The sequence below is a fragment of the Rhodamnia argentea genome, chromosome 7 (assembly GCF_020921035.1).
Source record: "Rhodamnia argentea isolate NSW1041297 chromosome 7, ASM2092103v1, whole genome shotgun sequence".
Lineage (NCBI taxonomy): Eukaryota > Viridiplantae > Streptophyta > Magnoliopsida > Myrtales > Myrtaceae > Rhodamnia > Rhodamnia argentea.
Window position 1 is genome coordinate 14,104,798 of NC_063156.1, and position 18,207 is coordinate 14,123,004.

Consider the following 18,207-nt stretch of genomic DNA (forward strand, 5'->3'; position numbering starts at 1 on the left):
TTGCTAAAAGCTTTTTTCTAGGGTTTGCTCTCGAATTTCTCTTCTATCGCCATTTGGAATCCTCTTTTCAAGAAGATCAAAACAGTAAAATACTTTGTCTCTTTAATGTTTAAAACTATCAAAACATTAAAATACATTATCTTTCAATAGCAATTAATACCACCCAATAATATTGGCTATTCCATAAGAAAACTAGAGATCTACTCCGACTCCTAAACAAGAATACCAATATTTTGTAGTTCACATTTGCATGGAGTATCCCGCGCGGAATTTTTCTTATTGACCGGCGCTCATTGAAATTCGCATATTTGGGACGAAAGTTTTGGATTAACTGAATGGGTTATGACTTATCAATCCACGTCGCAATTTGAAGCGTGTTTTCGGCCAGATTTGTGAGACGACAACCCGAATTGGAGTTGAAATTTGGCCAATGAGGGATGGAAAATAATGATTAATGGCTAGACTAGTGGCCTGAAAATGGGATCACGCTCGGGAGGAGGAGGCGGATTCTGTGGATTCTTTCCCATAAATGATGGGCTCACAAGTATTAAATAAAGGAAGGTGCGAATAAGCAAGGGAGGTGAAGTCGGTGAACCTCTGCAGGATGTTGGACCATGAATGGAGCTAGAAAAGAAAGAAAATAAAATAAGGAAAGAAGCAAGTTGGATGAATAGTGCAGTAATACGAAAGAAATGAAGATTTATTCCATCATCTGGAATAAAAGACAACCGAGAATTATTGGCATCTTTGAATTCGGTGGAAATTCGAGGGGAAACCGTAATTGATGGGCTGACAGAATAAAGAGATTTCTGGAGATGAAAGTTTGGGACTTAGCCATTGATTTTTTCTTTTTCTTTGAATCGGGGAGTTTGACCAAATATGGAGTGGGACGATAAATCTTTTCTGACGGTTTGCACTTATTCCAAGTACCTACCTGTTTGATTGTCATGACAGCAACGCGATCTCGATCTGCTTATTAAACAGAATTGAACTTCCTTCCTTTGACTTTTTTGTGCAGCCCCAATAGGAGGAGAGATCAGCGAGAGAGAGAGAGAGAGAGAGAGAGAGAGAAAGAGCGAAGAATGCAGGCTCTAACCTCTACCGAGTTGTTCCGCAAATATTTAACAGACCTCTCTGCTTATTGATCTCCAACCATTTAAATAGCGGGCATGCTTGGTGGCTTGAAAGACAATGACGTAATTTGCCTTTCGCAGGTACTGTTTCAAGGGCATTCAGGATTGAGAACGGTGGACAAATCAGAATTTGATACCTTTCGCATCGTTCTATAAAATTGAGAATGAAATTGGTTCTCCATAGCTGCCCAATTGCACACTGAATTTGGTGGTAAATCATTATACTAGGTAGAAGCAATTTTTGACAAAGACAAAGAAATAACCCAAGTCTTAAAAATTCATTTGTCCTTGCTTCACGCATTGGGTTGTAAATCGACAAATTTGTTGAATACGTTTGTTCATATTTGCCAGTAAAAATGGAAAATTCGAAGATTTCAAAGTCTCTTGGAAAAGTGGTTATCGGCACATTCAAGATGTGGTTTCCTGTAAAAATGTTTGATAACACCCCTATCTAAACCCAATCATTGTCTGGCTTCTTTGACAAACTATACTAGGTTCAATTGTGGATTTGATTGGTCATTTTGCCCCCCTGTGCGGTAATGCCGGTCGTGCCAGATTATCAATGTTAATTGGCATGTTAGCCTTAGTAGGAATATTCACATTGTGACATCCCAAATTTTCCCCACAGTAAAAATAATTAGAGAGTAAAATAAGTCTTCTTGACATGTTCTTTAAGGAACATTTAGAAGAAATTATTCCGTAACTCTTTAGAAATTTATTTCAAAATTTCTCAAGGAAGTTATTTTCTTAATTTAATTGGGAAGTTTTCTGAAAATTTGCATTAGAAATTATAATAGTTCTTGAATTAATATTTATAAATTAAATAGAATAGGAAAGTCAATTAAGTCTTTCTAAAGTATAAAAATAATGTCATTTTCAAGATAGGGTAAGAATAATGTCGCTTTCATTAGTAAGTCCAAGAAAATATAAATATGACATCCATGATTTTAGTGATTAATAAATCATTTATTGATTGTATTTCTTATTAGTCATGATTAAGAACATGTTACAAGATGAGTAAGGATGAGACGGATCGAGGCGAGGACCGCCAACCACGCTCGGTCTAGCATGGCGGAGCTGGACGCATGCCCTACCGGCGGTGGACATTCCCCATTGGCGTGGGGGCAAGCCGTACCCCACGACCGTTTGCTCAGTAGGCCGGCGCCGATCGGCCGGTCGTGTCGCTAAGGGTCCATCTCCGTCTCAATACTTAGTAGTCAAAAGTCATTGGTTAAAAAGTAAGTCAATGCATAAGTCAATTGGTAAGTCAATGTTTAAGTCAATGCAAAGTCAATTAGATAAGGACGAGATTAGTGTCATTTTCAAGCGTAAAATGTTTGGATAAGATCAATGTCATTTTCAAGTATTAAATGTTAGGATAAGATCAATGTCATTGTCAATCATTAAATGTAGAGATAAAAATCAATATTAACCATACAACTGACCAATCAAGTAAGGATAAGTGGCTACTTTAAGACCTAAGATAGCTAGCTTAAACAAGTGGACCAATGAGAAGTAAGCTCGTTAATGAAACTTAGAAAAGAAGTTAGGAAAATGTCAAGATGAATTAAATGCATTTCACATTAGCAAACTTGGGGTGCAAGCTAGAAAATCAATAAAAATAGCGATGAGATCTCTTCAAAATTTCTATAAACAAACCGTTCCCTCTTTCTTTTCTCTACCCGTAGCTCATGTCCTCTCTATCCATCCGTCTGTCTGTTTGTCTCTCTCTCTCTCTATTCCTCTAGTGTTCTCTCTTGTGTGGCTACGATCTTGCTCGTTCTCATGTGTTCTCGGGTAGTTTTTACATCAAAAAGGTAGGGGGATTACTAGTTTAGGAATGTTAGTTTAATACTTGATTGAAGTGGATGCATGGTTATTATTTATGAATGAGATGAAATACATGTCGGAACGTGTGTATAAAACTTGTTAAAGATAAGTTGAGAAATCACACCATTTTTCATGTGTATAAGTATTTACTGCATGCGGTATATGAATTTTTCTTACAACATGTGGATGATATGATAATCCTAATCAAATATAATAAAGAGGTCATGCATGTCCAAGTATGTGATTGCCATTAAAAAATTATAATCACCACCGTTAGCTAGAAAAACCACGATGTAGGGGCTTAAGGGTAAATGACGTGAGTTCAAAATATGTATGTCAGGGAAAACATATTGCGCTTCCTAAATCAAGATATGTTAATGGAAGACATTCCAGCATCGATAGTAGAATACTCCATTTGTTTAGCGAAAAATGACTAATTTATAAAATATTTTCTTAAAATCTGGAGTACTTGTGAAAAGTACTAGAGAAGCCAGGAGAAAAGGAAGGAAGCAATCACAGAACATGCGAGGGAAGCAATGTATAGCCATTTGGAATTTGCTAGTTCTCATAATCATTGCTTCCATTATACAACTAGTTTGTGCAGGATACCGGAGACGACTTCCGAGAAAATGATCTCCTCGAATATCCCTTGTAAGAGTGCCCCTAACCGCTTCGAGTGCCAAATACTCATGAAAGGTTGAACTGGTTTATGAGGGATGCTTTTTCTCATTACTTGAAGGCTCCATTTGTGAGGTGGAAAATAACTAGTTCGGCAAACATTTTTTTTTTATAATAATTGTCCGCATCGCTTACAAAAATGAATGAACGAAATTATTTTTATAATTATTAAAAATATTTAGACATAAATTATTATCAATAATGATAATATTTTTTATTGATTAAATTATTTAAAGTAATACAATGATTATTTTTTACAAAGATTTTGTAAATTAATTATTTTTCCGAAATGAATGGAGCAGATCCGGATGCAGTTGATGTCAATCTCGTCCACACTATAGAATATTGGGTGCATGTATCATCATTGTCATTCTCCTCTACGTAGAACCGCCACGACAAGGGACACGGAACACGACACTACACGGCACGTCGATAAGTGATTTCTTAAAAATAGAGAATTCTGAAACATTGGAACACGTTATATAATAAATATATATTTATTTATACATGATAAATTATCATTTTTACGGTTTTACAAATAAATAAATAAAAAGCTATCATTTTATATATGTTTTTCTTTTTTTATTCCCTAAAAAAAGAATAAAATAAAAATGAGAAAAAATCACTAAAACAGACCCCTCCTACTTCAAAACCTAATCTACCCCGTCCCCAGGCACAACTGGATGGTCCTCGGCCCCCACCCCCTATTTTTCCTTTTTTTATTAAAAAAAGAAAAATTAGATACCACATACTTCGAAACCCTAATTGCCCACCCTACATTTCTTTTCATCCCCCACCCCCTACATTTCTTTTCATTCCAATAGGCGTAGAACAGCTGGTGATGGTTCAACCTCCGATCTCCGGCCAAGTCCCTCTTTCAACTTCACCATGTAGACCGATCCCAACTCCCTCTCCCTCAAGCTCGCCCACCACCTCCACAACTGCCCCTAGATCGAGCTCTGTACCATGTCCGCCATCCCCCTATGCAAGCTCCTCAAGTGAGGCGAGGCAATGTGAAGTGAGTCCGCTGTGCGGTCGTTGTCCGTGCTACATAGATTCTCGTCTTCATATTGGAAATGGGCATCTTCACCAATTGGCAATTTTACATGTTTTTGCTCCGCTTTCCAATGTTTCAGGGCTGTAGCGGAATCTTGATTGGTTGGCTACTGCGGAAAATCGTGGGTTTGTGCTTTAAAATATTTGATGGCCCGTCCACCGGAAGAAACGAAGAGGCAGATTATGTCGCGGGAGTTGGGAGAATTATTTATTTAATCTCGCGGCAAATTGCTAAAAGCTTTTTACTAGTGTTTGATGTTGCATCTCTCTTCTTTCAATATTTTGAATCCTCTTTTCAAGATGATCTTTAAAATAGTTAGCCTTTCTTTAACGTTTAACTAATTAAAACATTAAAGTGCATTATATTTCTTTAGCAATTGAAATCATTCAATAATTTGAATCCTCTATATATCTAAGTATTGGCCATTCCATAAGAAAATTGTAGATCTACCCGGACCCCTAAAACAAGAATATCTGTATTATGCAGTTTACATGTGCATGCAGTATCACGCGGGCGCCAGTTGAAATTGGCATATTTTGGCTGAAAGCTTTGGATTAACTAAATAGATTATGAATTATCAATTCAAGAGGTGTCCTTTTGCCCACTACAAAGCAGAGTTTCCATGGATTCGGGATCAAACACCTTTCGATACTTTTTTTACTTTAATTCGAAAATGTTTTGCATGCAGTCTTTATCAATTTTTATCCTATGCCACTAGCATGCAACGGGTGATCAAGCGGACACGAAATCAAGAAAGTAACACCCAATAATCAAAGCGGTAAATAGACGGTAGAAAATTTAAAGAACCTGGATGCACTAAGCAAAGCAAGGCATAATAACACTGTCCATTGATGGTCTATCATCCTGCAAATATTCACCGATTTCACGTCCCTTGCTTATTTGCACCATCCTTCATTTAATATTTGTGAGCCAATCATTTATGGGAAAAGAATCCCCAGAGACCTCCTGCTCCTTTCGAGCGTGATCCCTTTTTCAAAGCCACTATTCTAGTCATTACCCATTATCTTACATTCCTCATTTCATAATCCAGGTTGGCTTCTTGGAATTAGTGGATCAAATCTAAGGTAATCATAGATTGTATCGACTAATTTTCCGCATTTCACAAAACTAGAGGATCGTATCCAAATAATCAGAATTTTTATTCAATCTTGCAAAATCACTTTCTTAAATGACGTGGCATAATAACAAGCAAATATGATATGGAAACATATGACACACGGCACGGCAAAATATGAAGGCAACATAATGATATGAGAACATGAGATATGCAAAATATGACATGGCAAAGTATAATATGTAGACAACTAGTATGCGAATGACACTTGCAAACAACGATATGCAAAGATAAATTGCGCCTAGCCTACATGAGATGCAAAGTGATATGCAAAGATGAACAATTTTTTGTATTTTTTCAATGAATTTTCAGAAATTAAAGATATCCATGATTGCTTCAAAATTTTTTTTTTATTCCAAATAAGCCCATGAGATAAGGTTTCTAGGAAACCCTATCTTCCTAAAATCTTAATTAGATAAGGCTTCTAAGAAATCGTATCTTACTAATTTTTAGGAGTTTTAAATTATAAGCGGCTGCCCGCTGCTGCTAGGCTACCCACAACTACTTCTTCCTCGCGCTACAGTTCCTTTCAACATAATGCAGGAAAGCTTTTCTCAAGTGAATAGTAGGTCCTAGGCCAACTCTGCCGATCTTCCCCACCCAATTCGACTCCGATAGCCCATCAAAAATCAAAATAATTGGTGGGTTTTGTACATTATCTTGGCGCAACCACATAGGTCCAAAAATCAACGAAAACGATGAAGAAATTGGCCTGAAATTGAGTGATAACTACTTGGATACAAAACCCTACCTACAAACTTCCATTGCCAAATTCGCCTCCGGCAAACATCCAAATGCCAAGACACCTTAGGGATTTTGTTCCCCATGGCAAGGCAACCCTATCGTAACGAAAGTGGGCCATGACTTATCGAAATTTGGCCAGAATTGGCGAAAAATTCCCTAGCCGGAATAGTCCCAAAATGGTTTACCGAAAAACCCTTGAAAATCACCCGTAATTCAATAAATCAACGCAGATCATATGTTAAACATCAAGGTAAAGATGAACATGCTATGATACCAAATGTAAGACTAAAATTTAGAAACTAACTGATCTCAAAACCTTAATCATGAACGAACTTTGTGCAAATTCGGGAATGAATGAGGAAATGTGAAGAGGAACAAAACATACCTCCAACTATTGGCGAAGATGACGACCACGAATGCGTGTCAAACGATCGGCGAAAATGGGTTCTTTCTAGTCAATTAGCCCCTCCGAATTGATTGTGTGTACTCTGTGCTCTGTAATCGTACCGTTCCTAATGTATGATGTTTCTTAAATAAGAGAAAATCGACGACGACAACTATTGTCCTAACCGGCTTTTGTAAGCGACGTAGGGGGTTTGGCTTATATAACCTATTTAAACTAATGTTTGCCTCTTATTGGTAACTGTCTCTCATCAAGATGGTTATTAGGCAAGACAACAAGACGGTTATTGGGGCGAGACGATTATCACGTAAAATTAATGTGCGTAATATAGTGTTGATGTAATTTATATTGGTATTTCATTAAGGTGGGATTACAATTAATTAATTATAACAGCGTCCCGATTCAAAGACATTAGTTTAGGCGCGGTGTACTTATGTATGGTGCAGGTGTAGGCGTCCTTGCCAACTCATGCAAGTTTTGACCGTGAAATTCTCGTCATTGCCAACTTATGCAAGAGTTTGTTATTAGTTAGGTCAACTAATGAGGGGAAAAAAAATAAGAAGAATCAAGTCAATAAATGGGTTCCTTTTTTTTCGTTTTCTGTCGGTGGTTGAAGCCGTGAATGTGGGTGCATGTGTTTATTTAATCGGAAAAAAGTCGATAGTTGTCATGACAGCACTGCTCGATCTGCTTATAAATGGGAATTGAGCTGCCTTCCTTGACCCTGTGCAGCCCAAATAGGAGGAGAGATAAGCAGGAGAGAGAGAGAGAGTGAAGAATGCAGGCTCTAAGCTCTACCGAGTTGTTCCGCAGACATTTAACAGAGCTGCCGGTGCGTCCTCTGTACTCCTTGATCTCCAACCATTTAAATAGCAGGTGTGTTTGGTCGCCTGATAGACGATGACCTAATTTGCCTTTCGCAGGTGCTGTTTGAAGAGCATTCAGGATTGAGGACGGTGATCTTGAACCGGCCTTCCAAGTTAAACTCCCTCACTTTCGAAATGGTGCGTCCCTCTCTTTTATCTTTACTTGTTTATGTGTCTCTTCACTGATCATGTCTATGGTCGTCTCGTTTGAGTATGCAGGTTTCTGAGATGTTTAGGAAGTTGCAAATCTATGAAGATGATCATACGGTCAACCTTGTTATCTTGAAGGTAATTAGAGGTTGTATTTATGTATTTCATTACTCCCCCGCTGAGTTGCTAGTACATACTGAAGGATATAACATTATGATGATCAATTTACCAATCATTAAATGTTAATGAATAATTTGCTTTCTTTATCATCTCAAATGGCAAATTTGTCTGTTCATTAATTTTAACATTAACAAGAAAGTTAAAAGGTAGCGGCTAAAAAGCAACAATATAACATTGATTGTTTCGATGTTTAGTTCGACAGACACATTGGGATTGGCAAGTCTATATAGTTCCATGCATGTATATATTTATATATATAATATAATATTATATATGTATATGAGGAAACGTTTGGATTATATTTATATTGGATGAGTGTTCGTAATACGCCCACATAAATAGATCATGCTCTATCTGGGATATGAATAAGCTGACTTTTTTTTTTTCTGTTATCATTTATGTTATCCTTTGCCTCTTTCTCAAATATTCAACAGGGAAACGGGAAAGCATTCTGTGCGGGTGGTGATGTTATTGGAATTACTTGCACCATGTTAACAGGTGATCAAATCCAGATACTTTCTATTTGAATTATGTTTCATAATAATGAAAAATAAAAGAGAAATGAGAGTACCCTAGTTAATGGGATATGGGTAATCTTTTCCAAAAACTTACATATTTGAGAAAACAGTTTTTTGTACATGCTGGTAATTTTCAATTAGTGTTAGTAAATATAAAACTACTGTTGATAAAAATAAGTGATTGGTGACTTGTTTTCTAGGTAAATTGTTGGAAGCCTGCCAACCCTTTTGTGAAATTACCGACCTCCTCTAATAATAGCGAATTACCAGCTTATGCGTTAATTTATGTACTTCTATTTGTGTAACTTATACTAATGCGTAGAATTTAGCAGTATTATATGAAATTACCAAACTAAATTAGTGCGAGTCACCAACTTTTGTCTGATTCAGTTATTAAATAATTTGAATTTACTGATTTTCATTTGAGTCACTTACTAACATTTAGATGCTATTTTGTAATTTACCAACTTTTTAAATGAATTACCAACCTTTATTTGCCTTAGTTAGCAATTGTTAAAACATATAAACACTTATTATAGAGTACCCACCCAAATTAGAACAACTTATCAATGTTTTCCCCTTAGTTTACCACCTAGTACTCAATTGCTGACTTTCCTTTGAGTTACGTATCAACATTTATTTAGATTTTTTTTATTCACCAAATTTTCTAATCATTGACCAACTTTTATTAACATGACAGCACAATGCCTTATAATTAGCACATGTTATATTGGTTATCATTTATGAAACTTTAGTTATGTGACTTACCAACTATTCTCCAATTATATTTCCACTATGATGGGTAAGAAATTGGTAACTCCTGAAAACATTTGAAGTGGAAAAATGACAATAAAAGTTTATGAATATAAAAATGACCAAATAAATGTTGTAAAGTAATTGAAATGAGACTTCATAATTTTATCTTGATCAGAGAAAGTTTGTGAATATAAAAATGACCAAATAAACGTTGTAAAGTGATCGAAATGAGACTTCATAATTTAAATCTAGATTTTATCTTGATCAGAGAAAGTCGCTGAAATAGAAGTCAAAAATTTCATACGATAGGTGTGGAATCTAAGACGTTAGTAGATAAGACGAATAATAACTTATAAATATAAGAGGTTTATTTTGTGTGAGATGAGAGATTGATAATCTTTTTTTTTTTTTTTTTGGTAAAGGTAAGATATATATTGACTTTAACCAAGGCGCAGCTATACAAGAGTAGATAGAAGAGCAGAGGGAGCCCGACACTACAAAAAAGGGGTCTTGCACTCGTGATGACACTAGTTAGTGCCATTAGGAGTGCAAGAGTGTCGTGGGTCCAAAAGAGGGACAAGGGTCCCTATGGAAAAAGAAGGAGGAACGGCCAAAACAGCTCGCCCAAAATACAACCAGAAAAGGAAAATGGGATGACCCTCCTATCAGCCAAAAATAGTAGGATCGATGGCCCAACCGGCTTGTATTCTCCTATTTCGAGGCGTGTCTTCAACATGCTTGAAAGTCAGCGCTTTATCCTTCACGGAATCACATAAACGTTGATAATTAATTTAAATAAGAGCTGGTAATGCAAAATTATTTGGCAACATAATCGAAAAAAAATTGTAAATCACTTAATTTTTTTTTTTGGTCGAATCACTTAAGTTAAGGTGAGTAATTTGTAAAATGAATTAGTCAATTTAGAAAGTTGATACACAAAACAAATAAAAGTTGGTAAACAATAACAATTGGAGTTGGTAATGCCAAACTAATTGGAGGTTCGATTGGAAAAAGTTGGTAAGTCACTCACATAAATATTGGTAAATTGGTAAAGAGTTGGTAAATCTAAGGTGTTGATAAAAATGATAGTTAAAGTTAATAGAAGATGGGAACACTTGATTGCAATTTCATAAAAATGTTGGTAAGTTTTCAATAAAATCCTGAAAAATCAAGCGACCGATGATTTGTTTTTACATTCTTTTTTTAAAATGATAAAATCATCATATATACCGACATATGATTAAGTTATAGGTAGGCATTGTAGCTTTTAATCTCATTAATATAGATCTTAATCTTATTATCCAACTAATTTCTATAATTACTTAAACCCTTCAGGACATTGGAGCTTCGGAGCAAGCTTTTTCAGGAAACAGCTCACTTTGGATCACTTGATAGCTACCTACAAAAAGCCTTTGGTGAGATTTGGAGGCTTTTCTTCCTATACAATACTTGCGGGGCTGATAAATTGAATGATAATGCATATGTAATTGGGTTTAGCGATACTCTCTAAACCAACTTAAACACTTTTTTTTAAATGATTCACATTGAAGGTATGCCTCATCAATGGAGTTGTAATGGGTGGTGGCGCTGGAATCTCCATGCACGGGAGCTTTAGAGTCGTGACTGAGAATACGGTGAATAGCCTTCATCAATATTTTTATTCAATTTTTTTGACCAAAAACAATATGTTTTTATTCGATCTTAAAAACCAGACTTAATGGTCATGAACGATAATTGCATGAGTCATAATGTCTTACACATCTGATAAAAAAATTTACTATCACTACAGAAAAAAAAAAAAAATTATACTCTAAAGAGTGTTACGATTCATGTTATTTCAGGTATTTGCGATGCCTGAAGCATCATTTGGACATTTTCCTGATGTGGGTGCTTCTTATTTTCTATCCAAGCTTCCTGGTTACTTTGGTAATTTTAAAAGACTTTTCTTTTCTATTTTTCACTTCCAATGAAACAAAGATCACATATTTTTCTTCGTAGCAAGGGAATTAAAGAGGGAGAAAATTACATTGTATCAATCTTTTCATTTGTCGCCTTTGTGTTTGTTCCCTATTGATAAACACTGATTGACCAGTCAGTGTATGTATATCATACCAAGTTTTTTACTTATCAATTAATCAATCTATCTTATGTGTAGAGTAGATTTTACTACCACTTTTAAATTTTGCACGTGGTGTTACATTGAGCAGGTGAATATCTAGGGTTAACCGGGGCACGGTTAGATGGACCAACAATGCTTGCATGTGGTCTTGCAACTCATTTTGTCTTTTCAAAGGTAACTAACTAGTTAGTAGCGTCTTTGATTCTTGCCCACTTTTTATGTTTAAATTTTTAAAAAAGGAAAAATCTTGACATAGTAGATGTGCTTAACAATTAATATGATTTTATTTTGTCTCTGTCCTTTTAATATGGGTAACCATCTATTTTATCAATAGGATCTTCCTCTTTTAGAACAAGGTCTCTGTTCGGTGGATTCATCAAATACATCAGAAATTGTATCTGTCATCAACAAATATGCGCACAAATCCAATCCGAAAGAGGAAGTCCTCCACAAAAGGTTACTAATACTTTGTTCTATCATTTTACTCTCTTCGTGTCCGGTACAATCTCTTGATCTGAGCTAGTCAGAAAAATTCCAACCACTCTTCATCGTTTGAATAGATTAAAGATTATAAACAAATGTTTCTCAAGAGACACTGTGGAGGGCATACTACATTCTCTTGTAAGTATTTGTTGGCGTGACTTTTGCATTTCATTTCTTTGATTTTTTGTTTTTGCTACAAAGCAGCAACAGCGAGAGTGTGACGGCTAATATAATTATAAGGTGCAGGAAACGGAGTCGCTGGACAACTCGGCAGAGAAATGGATCGCCGATGCAGTGAAGAATATGAACTTTGCTAGTCCGACTGGCCTAAAGATTTTTCTGCGATCGGTAATACGCAAAACATAATGCGTAGTATCCAGCTCAGCGAAAACTTTTATAAATGAACTCTTTTAAATAATAGTGAAATGCAACAAATATCTTCCACTTTTCAAAAATCTACTCTTATGTACTAACTCCTTGCGCACACACATGCATGTTTGTCTATACTTATCGGTGTAGCTGTAGAGCACGTGGTGCACATTATTGCGGGCATGACATTGTCAATTATTTATGTGTAAAATAATGTTAAGAGCAGAATGGCATATCTCCAATCAACAATGAAAAGATCTTGTTTGACTTTGATGTTTAGATAAGAGAAGGGCGTGGTCAGACGATCGAACAATGTCTAGCTCAGGAGTTCACCATCTTTTGCAACATCATGCGAAGGAAGATCACCAATGACTTCTATGAGGTAAATCAAGTAAGAGTTTCGATATGATGTAGTATATACAACACTCTATGAAACTTCTTTTACAAGGTGATCTCACAAGGTCCAAATGTGTATTTTAAACATGTAGGACATACTCAAATACTCAATTAGAGTTTTAACTTATCACGTCATCTTTGTAAGGAACTTCCCAATAGCTGAGGAGTTCTTGCATGGATACCAAAGCACTTAGACCAATATCATCTCAACCATTGGTCATGCGGGTTCACATGCGAGGCCTACATGATCAACGGTAGAAATGAGCTTGGTCTAGATAATCTATGGACCAAAACAACATTTTGTCACTGGAGTATTTAGCAAGTATATCTAGCATTTTTTTTGTAGATATTGTTCTATTTTGTAATCCATTGGTGAATCCGTTTTGGTACAGGGTTCAAGGGCACTTTTATTCGATAAAGACAAAAAGCCCCAGGTGCAAACATATATACTGTTACTCAAGTGTTTAACTTGTCGAGATGCATATTGAAACTTCATATAATAAGACCAACAATACATCCGTTTATTTGACATTTTATACGTTTATGACATCATGCATTAGACAACTTTTGTTGTGTCCAAACACTTTGATTGGTACTCGGCTCTAGCTGTTATTAGTTATTTATTGGCTAAAGTAAGACGCCCAAATCACTAATTTCTCTTAACTAATTCATGGGAGGGAAAGGATATATATGTTGTAATAGCAAATCATAGAGTCTCCTGTATATTATCTTGACTTAAAATCCAAGGATTTAAAAATTCATGACTTCGAAGAGAATCGTTAAAGCCTTGCATAGATTTGACTTCCTATAATCGTTGGTTAGGTATAGTGCAAAGTAAAATTGTGTTAAGTCGTGTACTGTGCATGTATTATTAGTACATTTCCTAATAGTTTAATTTTTGGGGCAAACAATTTGTTTAACAAATTGGATGGATTAGTTCATGAGGTTAAGCTTGAGTCTGATTTCAGTTTGATGAACACAGTGGGATCCACGAAAGTTAGAATTAGTCAAAGCGGAGACGGTGGATATGCTATTCAAAGCATTGGAGGACGACGAGGATTGGAATTGTCTTCAGCTCCCTGCACGACCCTCCAACAACTTGCTTGACCGTGCGAGATCGAAGCTGTGAACAAACCTGTTGATAATGTTTAATTGAGATGAATGCGGTTGGACCGTCATCTATATATTTATCTATTTATGTATGGGAACCTCTAATTAAAAAACCAATGTGACTGTGGTACATTATTTGTAAGTAGATTTCAGTACTAATAATTCCTACACATTTTTCTTTTACAATTGCAGTGGTAAATGCTATTTAAAAGAAACAATAGAAGTTTCTTCAGTTGTTAGATTCAACATACAATGTTAACTGCTAGCTATACAGTATTCACAATTAATTTTTAATTAAATCATATACATTCCTCATGAAAAATAAGTTGGTAAATTTTCTTCCACTCGTGGCAACATTACCGAAGCCAAGTACATTCATGAAACAATATAGGAAGAAATCAATACTTGTCCATGGATTGCAACTTTAGAAGGGTTGGTAGTAAATGTTGCGCCGAGTTAGAAGCTACATATGTACCTGTGATGTTCGGATTCACATAACATGCATAGACAAAAAAAGCATGTAAACACAACGAAAATAAAACCCATACATGTATCTCTAGGAGTGTTGTTCGTGCATTCCAATAAAAAATCAAAATAAAGAAAAATGGTTAAAAGAATTACCTCTCGAAGTATGCTTCAAAATGAAAATTTACATGCAAGTGGTGTGACCACATTTTTGTGCTTACTGAAGCTCAAGTTGCTGGACACATATATTACCAAAAAAAAAAAAAAAAGGATAAGTGCATTGCAAGTCCTAAAACCTGTTATCAAAGTTCAAGTGAGTCATAAATTTTTCAAAACATGCAATTAAGTTCTAAAACTTGTCAATTTGACCCAATCAATTCCTTGCACTAATTCAGTCACATTTGACTAATGAAAATATTGACGCGACTTTTTTATTTTTTATTTTCTCTATCCTTGGTGGTGATGATGTGGTTAAAACACAAAATATGAGACTAAAACGACGTCCTTTCGGTCCACATCTGATTTTTTTTTTTTTTGGTAAGGAACATCTGATTTTTTTAATATATATATATTTCATTTAATTTATATACGCACAATAAACATTATATAAGGAATTTACCAAACAGTCATGGATATAGTTTCAGCATATGAGGTTTCCGTGCTTCCAATCCTCCAACGGCCCAATAGTCATGACATCTTGCTCATCTAGACTAATTATCGAGCAAACCTGTCATAAGTGCTTGACCATATTAAGCATGGTCGGATAGAAAAACATCTTCCGCTACCACTGCACCTACACCAATAACAATTTGGTGAAGAAAAATAAACAATGATAACAAAAAATAAATAAATTGAAACTATAATTTAACATGGGAGGATTATTCATGAATAAAAATCTATTGTTTCTAAACTTAGGTTGAGTGAGAGATGCATGCATGGGCGAGTGATTCCATCGATTAGGATTTTTGTGGGTTAAGAACGTGCAATCGGTAACAATGGGGTGAAGTGTATGAATGGTGTATGGGATTTCGAGAATAAGTGTTTGGAACAGTAACTAATTGATAGAGTACAATCACCACCAAGGCATAAAGACGCACCACCAATCAAGGATAAAAATCGCGATTGGATAGAAGCATACCACCAAGTCCTAAAGGTTAAACTACTAGCTAAGGATAAAGGGTTTTTTGGCTCGCCACCAAGGAGTAATCCATTCTACAAGGATAAAGATGCCAAAGGTAAATAATTCAACTTATGAGGAGGAATTTTCATTCAATTAACAAGTCTGTGTTACAATGGAGAACTCTCCGCATTACATAAAGGGTCTCAGACATAGGAAATAGAATAAAAATAAAGACATGAGGAATAGACGACATAAGGACTCCACAAGTAGTAAAGACATGGGACCCAAAAAGTAATTAACTCCTAGCAACTAGAACAAACATTGCTAACAACTAGAAATCATCATGTATTAATGACATGGAGATTCGCAACTTGGACTCTTCAGTAAATTCGTGCTCCAGCCTCGACCAGCAAATAACCACCTTGGGAGATTTCCAAATAATCAAGGAAATGGCTTAGATTAGTTCCCCAACGGTATGTTGTTGGTTCATTATGAAATCAGCAACTACTTTGGTGAAATATAGCTTTATCGGCTAGGTCGGGAATTGGCAACTTATTAGTCGGCATCTTGGTCGTTAGTCTTAATATTGGCATCTCCATGATTATTCCATTGTAGCAAGTTATAACCAAAATCAATTTTAGCGTGAATGAACAACGGTGTTGTTGAACTTGCAGATGGAACTAGATCGAAACTTGAAGATTGTTTTGGTGTGTCGGATGCTCCCGCATGAGTGAGTAAACTAGAAAAGAAAATATTTAACAATCATTTGGCTAGATATCCGTGTGTATTGCAGGTCAGTTTGTTGAGTTGCTTACAAGAAAGCTGCTTAGGCTAAATATGTGTGGAAATAATCTCACCCTTAATAATTAGCTGTGACCCTTACAAATTAAATGAATAATCGGAGATAACTCTTATCATTTTACAATTTATGTTTTTCTTTTGAAAGAGATGAACAATATGGGCATACACAATATAACAAATTCACAACTAAATGATGTTAGACAATCATTAATATATATAGAATAATATCCCATATTTTACGAACGCATGATATTAGAGTATGATTACAATTACACATCATTTTTAGAAGTAAATGATAAAAAACAATTAACTAAAAATAAATTTTAGCAAATACAAAAACAAAATTACATAATGTTTATAGAATACAGAATATAATTGTACATAATTTAGACAACCTCTCATATTTTATAAATAACCGTGACTGTATGTATATGTAGTGATGATTTAGTTGACTCTAAGGACATAACTTTTTAGGGTTCTAATTGAAAATTACGTGTCAACATGCACACAAAATATAAATAAGGACCAATTAGGCCTAAGTACACTACAAGTGCCAAAACTTGTATATGGTACTCACTTTAGTGTCAAAACTTTCAGAACGATCACTTAAATGTTAATTTTTTTGTAAAATGATCACTTCAGTGCCAAAACTTTCAATTTTTTTTAAATGATCATTTAAGTGTCATTTTTTTTAAAAATGAACAATTCAAGTGTCAACTCTACCAAGACACGTCAGCTCAAATATTAATAAAAAATAGCACGTGTCAGATTTCTGACAAGTCATGTTCGCTCAAATTAAAGTTGGCACTAGAGTGATTGTTTTTAGAAGAAGTTGGCACTTAAGTAATCATTTTTTAAAAGAGTTGTCACTTAAGTGATCATTTTGAAAGTTTTGGCACTAAAGTGAGTGCCGTACATAAGTTTTGACACTTCTAGTGTACTTTTTTAAAATTAAAATTACTTAAATTTTAAATTATTCAGATTAAAGTAAAAGAATTATCAAATATAAACTCTATTACTCAATAGTTGGTGATAATAACTCTGATCAATTTACGATTGGTGACAACAAACTTGAACAAGGGGTTACGGAAAACTTTTGAATGACGTTTTGGAGTAGTTTCGGTGCTACATGGATTTCGGCAAGTCTTGAAGAAATTCTCGGAGTAAAGTGGACTTTAGTTAGCACAGACTTTACTAATAAATGAAAATTATAAAATGATAAAAATGAATTGAAAATCAATAGAAATAGTTACCAATGATTTCAAAACAGTAAAAAAAAAAAAAAAACAATATTTGTCTGGGTGTTTCTTTACCAAGAAAGACTAGATGAATAAATACTAGATTCCATCTAATGAACTTGGCTACATTTGTGATGTGGGAGCATCAAGTTCTATCCATCGACTCCCAAGCTCAATTCAATCCCCGTCGGTTAATCCAACCGATGATGTGGGAGCAGCTAATTTTAGGAACAATCTGCAAGTTCCAAGATGGTTCCATCGGCAATTCCAGCTAAAGCAGGTTTTGGTCATTACTTGTTTCTAGGGGTGATTGGTTACAGGGTCAGTAGGTTCTAAACCTAAAATCTCAAATCTACCCTGTTATAACCGATTCTCAGTTTTTGGAACTTGGAACTCACCCTTTTTTTTTAACCGGTTCTAAAACCTACTGTATTTTTTCGGTTCTGTTTCAGGATCTACCCAAGAACCTATTTTTTTCACTTCACTTTTTAAAATAAATTAATATGAGCAACAAAACAACTCAAAGTAAATTATGATCAAAATAAATCCTTATTTGCCAAACATGTGGTCACGTACAACTATGAACGACGAAAAGTTCAAACACATAGACACATACAATTATAGGCAATAAAAAGCTCAAACACGCAACATAGAAC

At 35.2% G+C, this 18,207-nt stretch overlaps 1 protein-coding gene across 1 annotated transcript; it reads left to right on the forward strand.

Moving 5' to 3' along the window:
* Nucleotides 1–7,758: 7,758 nt before the first annotated feature.
* Nucleotides 7,759–13,946, forward strand: LOC115743572 (probable 3-hydroxyisobutyryl-CoA hydrolase 3). The gene is made up of 14 exons (XM_030678413.2): nt 7,759–7,812; nt 7,904–7,984; nt 8,066–8,134; nt 8,611–8,674; nt 10,786–10,865; nt 11,001–11,084; nt 11,292–11,376; nt 11,658–11,743; nt 11,904–12,025; nt 12,130–12,190; nt 12,299–12,400; nt 12,702–12,803; nt 13,210–13,251; nt 13,800–13,946. The coding sequence occupies exons 1-14, from the start codon at nt 7,759–7,761 to the stop codon at nt 13,944–13,946; spliced, it is 1,179 nt and encodes a 392-aa protein (XP_030534273.1).
* The last annotated feature ends 4,261 nt before the right edge of the window (nt 13,947–18,207 follow it).

Bases quoted from the DNA above. Each gene is read 5' to 3' on its own strand.
- LOC115743572 (XM_030678413.2), top strand. From the start codon at position 7,759: ATGCAGGCTCTAAGCTCTACCGAGTTGTTCCGCAGACATTTAACAGAG. The intron at 7,985-8,065 runs GTGCGTCCCTCT...TTGAGTATGCAG, and splicing joins ACTCCCTCACTTTCGAAATG to GTTTCTGAGATGTTTAGGAA. The intron at 12,401-12,701 runs GTAATACGCAAA...TTTGATGTTTAG, and splicing joins TAAAGATTTTTCTGCGATCG to ATAAGAGAAGGGCGTGGTCA.